Source organism: Liolophura sinensis, chromosome 5 (genome assembly GCF_032854445.1).
Source record: "Liolophura sinensis isolate JHLJ2023 chromosome 5, CUHK_Ljap_v2, whole genome shotgun sequence".
Lineage (NCBI taxonomy): Eukaryota > Metazoa > Mollusca > Polyplacophora > Chitonida > Chitonidae > Liolophura > Liolophura sinensis.
The window spans coordinates 6436247-6448411 of NC_088299.1; the positions used below are offsets into that span (position 1 = coordinate 6436247).

At 39.9% G+C, this 12165-nt stretch overlaps 1 protein-coding gene across 1 annotated transcript; it reads right to left on the bottom strand.

The window, feature by feature from the left end:
* Positions 1 to 1439: 1439 nt before the first annotated feature.
* Positions 1440 to 11754, bottom strand: LOC135465609 (eukaryotic translation initiation factor 6-like). Its single transcript, XM_064742886.1, is given in 8 exon segments — positions 1440 to 3928; positions 4309 to 4490; positions 7835 to 7900; positions 8237 to 8347; positions 9679 to 9825; positions 9827 to 9855; positions 10235 to 10320; positions 11565 to 11754. Coding segments are annotated over 8 exon segments (738 nt in total). The 5' UTR covers positions 11672 to 11754; the 3' UTR covers positions 1440 to 3918.
* Positions 11755 to 12165: the final 411 nt, after the last annotated feature.

Genomic DNA, 12165 nt, shown 5'->3' on the forward strand with positions numbered 1-12165 from the left:
AGATCCCCCAGCTTCCAGAGTTCTTCAGGCCTTGGTGGCAGTTGATTGGTTGATGGTGCTCTTTGGTATAGTCTTACATGAGGTTTAATGCATGAAGACCACTTGCCTTTCTTTACTGTGATATATTGTAAATGTCACATGTGAGAGAGCTTGCCAGTAAATCACTTGCCAAAGGTAGGTGGTTTATTACTTGCACTGTGGATTCCTCCATCCATAACAGACTGGCCACCATGGTGAATAAATAATAAAGTGATTTGTATGACATTTAAGAACAATCAAGATAAAGGAAAAAAATCAATGCTGAGATGTTTAAGGGTATAACACCTTGCCTTAATGTTTGTTGTGTAACCTGATAGCACTGAACCTTGTTTCATACTGCCTCAAATGATGCGCTTTTTCAGGATTTCACGAGGTTCAACGGTATCGGGTTACACAACAAAGACCAAGACGAAAGTGTTAAACCCTTAAACATCTCAGCACTGATGAAGAAAATGAGACAAAACCGTCATATTTCATGAAGTATTTTTCTTTCTCATTCTCTTTCCTTCCCTCCGCGTTTGATCCACACCTGGGTGTGATGTTAACACAAGTGTCCACAGCATGGTATTCCAGTGAGGCAGCAGTAAGCAACGCTCTTGCATTATGGAGCCTATTATATGAGATAATAAACAACCTTGTATTGCCACATGTATTCTAGTCAGATTGCCATATCAAAAGGTGGACAAGTGACCTAAAATATTAGACCATATACAGTATTTGAAAACTACTGATGGCAAATAAGGTGAATGTAATTATTTATTTGATTGGTGTTTTAGGCTGTTCTCAAGACAATCCCACTTATAAGATGGCGGCCAGCATAATGGTGGGAGGAAACCGGGTAGATCAAGGTGGAAACCCAAGACCATCTGCAGGTTGCTAGAGACAATGATAAGGTAAAGATATTCTCAAAAAACACACCCACAGGAACCCATGGAGGAAAATGTTATTTACACCAAAAGTTCAGTTTATTTCAAGACAAAACATTTTATTCAGCATGCTGAGGCCTGTACATATCCCCCATTCTTCAGCATAGAGTGAGTGAGTGCTTGGGGTTTAACGTCGTACTCAACAATTTTTCAGTCATATGACGACGAAGGAATCATTAGGGTGCATGTACGTGTAATGTGCCTCCTTGTTGCAGGACGGATTTCCACCGCTCTTTTATTTAGTGCTGCTTCACTGAGACGACTTACCGAAGGTAAGTAAGCCGCCCCGCCCGAGCCATTATACTGATACGGGCCAACCAGTCGTTGCACTATCCCCTTCATGCTGAACGCCAAGCGAGGAAGTTACAACTTCCTCTTTTAAAGTCTTAGGTGTGACTCAATCAAGGATTGATCCTGGATCTACCAGTCCCGAAGCGGACGCTCTACCAACTGTGCTATCCGGGCCGGTCTTCAGCATAGAAATACCCGTTGTATAATAGCACTGGTAATTTGGGATCACCATTTAGTTGATTAATACATGGAGATTCAACGCCAACGACAAAATTACAAGGTCATTCCAAGGAAACTAAACATTCATAACCTTTCAATTACATGTATTTGCAAATTCTGAAGTCATTAAATATTCCCACCTTAGCTGAGAAAAAGACATAGTTAAAAGTGTCTCACTCTCATGTTTTTTCAACTAAACTTAATGTATGTCTACCAAAACTTATCTCCATAATATCCACATAGACATACATCCAAATGACAAAAGTTATCTAACTCTAACCGAGGTGGTTAGCACACCAGCACAGTGCAATGCCCCAGGGGCCTCCCACCAATATGGTCGCTGTGAGTTAAAGTCCAGCTCATACTGGCTTCCTCTCCAACCGTACATGGCAAGGTCTGCCAGCAACCTGTGAATGGTCCTGGATTTCCCCCAGGCTTTAACTTGTTTTCTTCCACACATAAATCTGGCTGATGTTGTATAAGTGAAATATTCTTGATAATAGTGTTAAACACCAATCAAAAACATAAATAAATATTACTGATTCAGTCTCCATGCAAAATACTAACAGATCATGTGGCTAAGACTAGGTCAGTTGAAAAGAACAGTGGTTACATATATCAGCTAAACTAGCAATATTTCCTTTCCAGAAAGGAAGTACCCATTTGTGATTCCTAAAAAAAAAAGTCATTATTTTCATTTTCCATTTTTCATCCTGCTTAAAGAATTTTACTTAGAATGTGTTGTGCTTAATCTTGCTCTGCACTTTGTCATTTTAAAGTAAAATTAGAACTGTAATCATCATCATTTATACATAAGCAAAAAAAAGGGAAAACACCATTCATCGTTATTTCATCAAGCAGAATACCAATACCTGGCAGTTTCAATCATAAATAATCTAAGAATTCGTTTAGGTGACAAGGAAAATCAAGTGAAAAAAGTAATTCCGATAAAGAGTATAACCAGTGTTAAAGATTCACCAACAGACTGGCCATAGACTGACCCATACCTCTTAATAATTGGCCATAGATTTATTTTGACAAAAATCTGACAAAATTCTAGAGTAATGACTTACTGGCTGATTACATCGATTATTTCATATGTTTATAGCAGCAAAATATTCCACCATAAATCAATATTCCTGGCATACATATAAACAACTTTCATTACTAACAGTCGCCAAGTGAAAGAAATGAAAGTGACCTTTACAGTAGTAGTAGAGGTGCTGAAAAAAGTTGAAAATTAGGGTAATCAAGATAGTGTACCTGCAAAAATAAGCTTCCTTGTAAGGAGCCTGTTTCTCAATTTCCACACTGGAGTTATTGGTACACAGAAACTTTATGATTGACTATGAAGTTCTGATCAAAATTTCGTGCACCCTTGTGTCATCTGATGTATAATCTGATGTACCAAGAGTCTACATAGTCTTTCCTGTGTATGACACTTGACAACTTTGTATGTCAGATCACATGTAAACCATCCACATCATCACCTGTGAGGCTTGTATAAATACATGTACAGTACCAGGTCTAACACTTAACTACAACTGCTATAATAGCACTGGAGAGCCCTTCAGGGTCAAATATGACTTCTTTATTTGGAGTTATTTCAGTTCCCAGATTTGGACAAATCTAATTTTACTTTAATCTGTAATTACACTCATCATATAGAAAGGTGTACAGGAAGCCTAAACCTATAAAAAAAATACATCAACTATTGACTCAGAATTTGGACAGAATAATGTACATGCCATACTTGGTTCCATTGCCAGGTATGAAATGAAGCCTTTATATGGTTGTGCCCTTATATAAAAAAGTTCTTATATCAGGCATGCGATGTAGTACAAATTTTCCCCAAAACGAGCAAAACAAGGCTGATTGAAGATAAGAAAAAGTGTATTATTATAACTAAGATCCCTAAAATTGTAGACTGCCAAATATATGTACATCACAAAGCTATGAAATTACATCATAAATTTCAAACTGTGCGTCTACATTTTATCCTGTATGGCCTAATATTACAGTACCCAACAGTCAACAATAAGGAAACAAGACGGTTGATACAAAAGCTCAATACTTCCTGTCAGTCCCCAATGCCCTTTACCTGACTTTATAATTGAGAGTGGAGATGTAACTATTCCAAACATAACGAGTACATATAGGCCACCATGACCACAGAGCCATATGCTGCACAACTGTCTGAATACCTGTGCAAGTAAATACAACATGGACAGGTGAAGCCAGAACAAACCCAGGTGGTATTCTACTTGGAAAGTCTTTGTATTCTGATGATAATGATGATGCATTTACAACAACCAGATGATGTGTGTGATTTACATGTATGTGTATAACGTAGCATAGCACGCATGAAATGCGAGAGGCACAAAACCAGTTGGCAGCACTACTGATTCCATCTGGTCCTGGGGTACCCCTTTAGGTCTTTTCTTTACGTCATGCTGAAAAAAAAAAAAAAGAGATCAGTCTGATCAGTTAGTCTCTGATATGCCCCGTGTGAAAAATCCCGCTTCCAACCACTTTCTGAATTTGCTCTAATGACATGTAAAATTTTTTTATTCATTTGACTGATTGGTATTCTACGCTGTACTCCAGAATATTTCACTTATACAACGGCAATGACAGGAAGCTGAACAGAGCCCGGGTGAAAGCTATGACCATCCGAAGGTGTTTAAATGCATGTAACATAAAATATTGTTCTTCTACAGTATTAGTATATGTTTAACATGCATATATAAATTTTGTTACAAAAAACGTGGATTTATTCTGTTCTTGGAGGGCTGACAGAAACACGGGAGGCTCAACCTGGAAATATACGTACCTGTCAATCAAACTTTCTCGTAAGTTTTGAGAGACTGCTGAAGGTTGAGCATCACCAAGCTTGAATATAGATTCTATGACTGAGACTTCTGTACTGGTTGTGTCGAGTCCACAGAAAGCAATCCAGTCATTCACTACCATGCCTGCACCTATCACTTCACTACCTCTGTTTAAAGTGCCTGCCTGAAAAGTTAAAATACAACTTGATTGATGGATTCATTGACTGACATACCTTACTTCAAGTGAAGACTGGTCTGTAAAAATGCACATCCAAAATCACACAAAGGCCTTAAAATTCAGATATTTAAGATGCCAACACTCTTTTTTTCTGAAAACAAATATGAATTTAATTTAACCCCAAACTCTCGAAAGGTTCTATAAGGTGGACAAGTTTTTAATCAGTACCTCCAAAATGGAGTACCAGCACAATGCTGTATTTCACCTGAAGTATGGCCTCTAAAAATGCCCTTCACGCATGTCCAGAAGTACATACAGGCCTGAAAATAACACTCTTGAATCTTTATGCTAACTCCCAGGGTTTCCTGACAACATATGAATCAAGCTTCACAAAAATTCTTAAATAACCCTATAAAGTGGACAAATCCATCAGAATGAACTGACTGTGCCTGTTGAAAAAAACTTGAACTAGGTGAAATACAGTATAATATGCCCACTGATCAAATTCCACTATTTAAGGCACAATATTGTACCAGACAATATATGGGACAGCTTGTGACTAGCCAATGTACGGGATCCTGCTGCTGACTCATGTACTGGACAATGTACAGGATACAGCTTATGACTCATGTACTGGACAATGTATGGGATAATGCTAGTGACTCATGTATTGGACAATGTATGGGATACTGCTGGCGACTCATGTACTGGACAATGTATGGGATACTGCTTGTGACTCATGTATTGGACAATGTATGGGATACTGCTGGTCACTCATGTACTGGACAATGTACGGGATACAGCTTATGACTCATGTACTGGACAATGTATGGGATAATGCTAGTGACTCATGTACTGGACAATGTATGGGATACTACTGCTGACTTATGTACTGGACAATGTATGGGATACTGCTGGTCACTCATACACTTGACAATGTATGGGATACTGCCGGTGACTCATGTACGAACAATGTATGGGATACTTCTGGTCACTCATGTACTGGACAATGTATTGGTGAGTGAGTGCTTGGGGTTCAACGTCGTACTCAACAATTTTTCAGTCATATGACGACGAAGGAATCATTAGGGTGCATGTACGTGTAATGTGCCTCCTTGTTGCAGGACGATTTTTTTTATTTAGTGCTGCTTCACTGAGACGACTTACCGAAGGCAAGTAAGCCGCCCTGCCCGAGCCATTATACTGATATGGGTCAACCAGTCGTTGCACTATCCCCTTCATGCTGAACGCCAAGCGAGGAAGTTACAACTTCCTCTTTTAAAGTCTTAGGTGTGACTCGATCAAGGATTGATCCTGGATCTACCGGTCCCGAAGCGGACGCTCTACCAACTGTGCTATCCGGGCCGGTGACAATGTATTGGATACTGCTGATCACTTGTGTACTGGACAATGTATGGGATACTGTTAAGTGACTCATGTACAAGACAATGTATGGGATACTGTTAAGTGACTCATGTACAAGACAATGTATGGGATACTGCTGGTGACTAATGTACTTGACAATGTATTGGATACTGCTGGTGACTAATGTACTTGACAATGTATGGGATACTGCTGGTGACTCATGTACTGGACAATGTATGGGACAGAGCTTATAACTCATGTACCAGAAAATGTATGGGGTACTGCTAGTGACTCATGTACTTGACAATGTATGGGATACTGCTGGTGACTCATGTACTTGACAATGTATGGGATACTGCTGGTGACTAATGCACTTGACAATGTATGGGATACTGCTGGTGATTCATGTACTGGACAATGTATGGGACAGAGCTTATAACTCATGTACCAGAAAATGTATGGGATACTGCTAGTGACTCATGTACTTGACAATGTATGGGATACTGCTGGTGACTCATGTACTGGACAATGTATGGGATACTGCTGGTGATTCATGTACTGGACAATGTATGGGATACTACTCCTGACTTATGTACTGGACAATGTATGGGATACTACTGCTGACTTATGTACTGGACAATGTATGGGACAGAGCTTATAACTCATGTACCAGAAAATGTATGGGATAATGCTAGTGACTCATGTATTGGATAATGTATGGCATACTGCTAGTGACTCATGTACTTGACAATGTATGGGATACTGTTAAGTGACTCATGTACAAGACAATGTATGGGATACTGCTGGTGACTCATGTGCTGGACAATGTATGGGATACTGCTGGTGACTTATGTACTGGACAATGTATGGGATACTACTGCTGACTTATGTACTGGACAATGTATGGGATACTGCTGGTGACTCATGTGCTGGACAATGTATGGGGCACTACTGGTGACTCAAGTGCTTGACAAAATATCTGACACTGCTGGTGATTCATGTACTGGACAAGGTTTGAGATACTGATGGTGATTCATGTACTTGACAAAATATCTGACACTGCTGGTGATTCATGTACTGGACAAGGTTTGAGATACTGCTGGTGACTCAAGTACTTGACAAAATATCTGACACTGTTGGTGATTCATGTACTGGACAAGGTTTGAGATACTGCTGGTAACTCATGTACTTGACAAAATATCTGACACTGCTGGTGATTCATGTACTGGACAAGGTTTGAGATACTACTGGTGACTCAAGAACTTGACAAAATATCTGAGACTGCTGGTGATTCATGTACTGGACAAGGTTTGAAATACTACTGGTGACTCAAGTACTTGACAAAATATCTGACACTGCTGGTGATTCATGTACTGGACAAGGTTTGAGATACTGCTGGTGACTCAAGTACTTGACAAAATATCTGACACTGCTGGTGATTCATGTACTGGACAAGGTTTGAGATACTGCTGGTAACTCATGTACTTGACAAAATATCTGACACTGCTGGTGATTCATGTACTGGACAAGGTTTGAGATACTACTGGTGACTCAAGTACTTGACAAAATATCTGACACTGCTGGTGATTCATGTACTGGACAAGGTTTGAGATACTACTGGTGACTCAAGTACTTGACAAAATATCTGACACTGCTGGTGATTCATGTACTGGACAAGGTTTGAGATACTACTGGTGACTCAAGTACTTGACAAAATATCTGAGACTGCTGGTGATTCATGTACTGGACAAGGTTTGAGATACTACTGGTGACTCAAGTACTTGACAAAATATCTGACACTGCTGGTGATTCATGTACTGGACAAGGTTTGAGATACTGCTGGTGACTCAAGTACTTGACAAAATATCTGACACTGCTGGTGATTCATGTACTTGACAATGTATGGGATACTGCTGGTAACTCATGTACTTGACAATTTAAGACTCATTTACTGGACACAGTACAAGACACTATAAGGAGCTCACCACGAGTGGAACTTGTAATAATGATGACAACTCGTCTTGATCTTCTACTTTAGTTCTAGGATGTACCTGAAAACAAAAAGGCTCTGTACAATGCGCACAAAGTAATTCCCAGGTAGGTTGCTCCAGTCTTAAAGTTATTGTAGGACAGGCCTCCTGACCTCTTCAATAAAATGTAACTGTTTCCAACACACTCGTCAAATTATGGTAAACAACTCTGGGTGACTTTTTAGCCTTAATTTTATTACGCAACATCATGAAAGGTATTATCAAGCAGCATATTTATGCTCCTTCTAATACAACGCTCACAGAATTTCCTTTTTCAAGAAAAAAAATCCAGTAAAATGTACAACCATCTTGTAACCAGTACAGTTGGCATACGAAGGCATGTGCATGTAAACTCACCAGAGCGCCTTGGTTGCTGATAGCACAGTAACTACCCACAAGAACATTGTCAGCTATCGTCTGTCTGAACACTTCTACCTGCAGCACATCCTGAATTATCTCCTCTGTCTCCTGGAATACAGGAAAAAAATACAATGTTATTTACATGTGAAAACAGAATGCTTCAGCTGCTGATAAACGGCCATAAGTTATAGTCCAGAAACAACTGTGGTTGGCATTTACCTTCATTTTCATAAATGTTCAATGATGACGAATAGCAGAGGAGCCAAATCAGTGAATTTTAACATTGGCAGGTTATTAGGTATAACTAATATATATCCAGAATCTGTGACTTTCATTTACTGAACACTGAAGAAATTAAAATCATCTTAATTTACAGACAGTTTCTTATTTCATACGTATTTAAACCTACCAATGTGAAAAGTGAACTGATTTCCCTTACTGCGCCGTATAGTGGCATCGTTTTGGCACAAAGGGAAGTCACCATGTTGTTGTAACATGATGGAGTTAAACAAATAAAGGAAACACGAAACAGATAGATGAAAAGGGGCTCTAAAAGTTAGCAACAAGAAATGTCACATTTCTGCAGCTTTTCTCATGTTCTCTGCGCATCAAAAAATCACTGTAAGAGTGGTTAGTGACCCTTCACTGTTTATGTGATCTAGCGAACAAATGTTCCCCCAGACCAACAGTTTCCTGGACAGGTGCCCTTGTTTACCTTAGGTTCTATTCAGTTACCACAATCCACAAGTACTACGGGGATGATGTATATGTACCTGTAAATGCTGTACATATGAATGGTGTTCCACATGTGTACATGTATGTTCGGCCGGATGGTGTATCACAGTTGTACATGGGACTGGATGGTGAGTGAGTGCTTGGGGTTTACAGTCGTAAGGGCTGGATGGTGTACCACATGTGTATGTGTCGCCGGGTGGCATACCACACATGTACATGTGTCCGGGTGGTGTGCCACATGCATCCGGGTGGTGTACCACATGCATCCGGGTGGTGTACCGTATGTGTTCCACACATTAGGTGAGGTCTCGATGGATTATGTGCGTCATGCGAACTAATGGTGTGGTACATGTAGCTATAGTAGCCAGGTGGTTTACCACAAATGTACATGCTGCCGGATGGTGTACCACACATGTACATGCTGCCGGATGGTGTACCACACACGTACATGCTTCCGGATGGTGTACCACACGTGTACATGCTGCCGGCTGGTGTACCACACATGTACATGCTGCCGGCTGGTGTACCACACATGTACATGCTGCCGGATGGTGTACCACACACGTACATGCTGCCAGCTGGTATACCACACGTGTACATGCTGCCGGCTGGTGTACCACACATGTACATGCTGCCGGCTGGTGTACATGTACCTGTGAGTAGTGTTTGTGTGTCTGGAGTACGTGTGGTTGGTTCATACTCACCTTATCCAGATCGGGATGAACTAAGGCCACATAATCATTGCAGGTCACTACATTCCCCAGCGCAGACAGCCTTTCTTCCACTCTCTGCAGCTTGACAGAATCAGGCAGAGAATTACGGATGTGTTGTAATTCTTGATCTGTTGTGCTGTTTGGGGACAAGCAGACCATTTTTGTTTCCTAGAAAAAGATAAACTGTAGAATTTCAACACTGGTAAAGACAGCTGGTAAACATTACTCCAATTTCGGCGTTTCTTTTACATGTGCATTATTCTCCTTTTTTGTCTCATTTTTGGCCGATTTTCAAAATCTTAAGCTTTTCAAACATCTCTGATGCTTTGGGGATTATGAAAGATTCATTCATTTGTTTATTTGGTTGGTATTTCACTTAGGCAATGGCAGCCAGCATTATGATAGGAGGCTTATTTTGGGCGCTTTGTACTTGGGGCATATCGATTATCACCATTAACACTTAAAACGATGATTAGAGAAATATTTTTACATGAAACTTCACTGACGTAAACAAATCAAAAACAGACTGTGCACGCTGTCTTCTTACCCACGCACATCCGGCCAATGATACGGCATCCTGCCAAAGATGCATGTACCACTGGGATGGTCTCTGACAATTCACCCTCAAAAACACTGTCAACAAACACAAATATACACAGTTACAAGTCGGCTTTTCTGAAGATAAGTAATAAGTACTCAATCCCTTCAACATTCCCTATAACTAACAGGCTGTGTGTATGATTGACACTGACATAAACCAACTTGTAAAAGTAGATTTTATATGAATTTTACAAGCTGTGAAAATACATGCGCCCCATTAAAAGTAAAGTACCCATCTGGTGATGTTCAAATCATACATTACTTTCTGACCATTCTGGAAAACTGAAGTGTGAAGAGTGTAAAATCGCTGAAATACTTAAATTCCTGGTGGTCAAGACAGTGGTCATCTTGGCACTTGCCATTTTCCTTGCACCTTTATGCCTTACCCACACAGCAACGTCAGTGAAATGTTATGTACTTTACCTGGCATTTAATGGAAAACACTGCTTCATGGCCCATGAGCCTAACATGTCCCAAACTACACTTTGTTTACATATCCTATACAGACTTTTCTTTTGACTAACATTTTATCATAATGGTTTCTGGTTATTATCTGGCATAGTTCTCAAAAGACCTTATTATCATTTTCTATTATACCAGTACTGTAACACCATCCATGTTGTACAAGCAAAATATTCTTGCGTACGGCGTAAAACACAAAACAAACAGTCCCGAATATATCTGTACATTAGCCACAGGTGGCTACTTCAGCCCCTCTGTATACTGGTCTGGTGGAGTTTCATTTTCGATGATAGACCCTGCACCAATTCACGCCATGCCCAACAAGTCCTTTTTAAACAATGACTGCTGTCCAAACCTGGTGTCAACTCTGACTCTTTCCTCTCAGCTCGACCTACCTGTACAGGTGTGTTAAAAAGTTATTAGGCTTCGGATTCTATGCTCTAGCTACAGGTTAAGTTCTATCTGCAAACATAATATGTAACTCTGATTCGAGTGGCACTGCCACAAGAGTTCAAATGAAAGCAAAAACAACATCTGCAACTCTCACTGACCGTAGTACGTTGTATTTGAACGCTAAGAGAAATCCCGCTGAAAATTGTGGCAATAACTACCAGTACTGACATCTGTACATCCAAATTGAAACAAGACACACTTCACATTACACACAGACAAAGGAATATTTTAATAGTACAACAAGCCTTACAAGACTGTCATGACTTTAACAAACAGGTATCATGTAAGTATCAGTAAACAGATGTATTGGTTTCTTGCGTTGCCCAGAACTGATGACATTACTAAGTGATCATTTCACGCACCTGTAAAAATTTTCAGACCCTCCGATTGCCACCAAGCAATAAGCATTTGTTAACTTGGAGAAAACTCCTATTTCGTTGTTACCCTCAAACTGGTTACGCACAGCCATGTTTTACGTATTTTTCCCCGACGGTTTTAACCTGTTTTCTTTCGGAAATCAGACAAACTTTATAAGATTTGTCCTCGACGGGATTTCTCCAAAACACGCGTGGTGGTGCAAGATGTGTGTAACGTCATCAATTTACGTGTAGTATTGAACTCTCCGCTCAGCGGGTTTTGTGTTGTCACGGCTTAGACGTACAGGCAACAGGTTACTTTGACGAAGAATGAATTTAAAATTCATTAAAATCGTGTTGTATTATGAGAGCATGAGTAGGTTAATATCTCTATGGTTTTGACAATGTTACTGAGGCATATCTTCAATACAGCTTCTTCATCAGTTCTGTGATTTCTAGTTGGTCATTCATTTGTTATTCATTCTGCAGTATTATACATCGTTGTTCAATAAAGTGTACAAATGTACTTCCTTTATTATTCCTCGCTTATTGCCATTTCTTTCCAATCTTTCGAAACGACAAGTGCAAATGAATGGATGAATTCCCC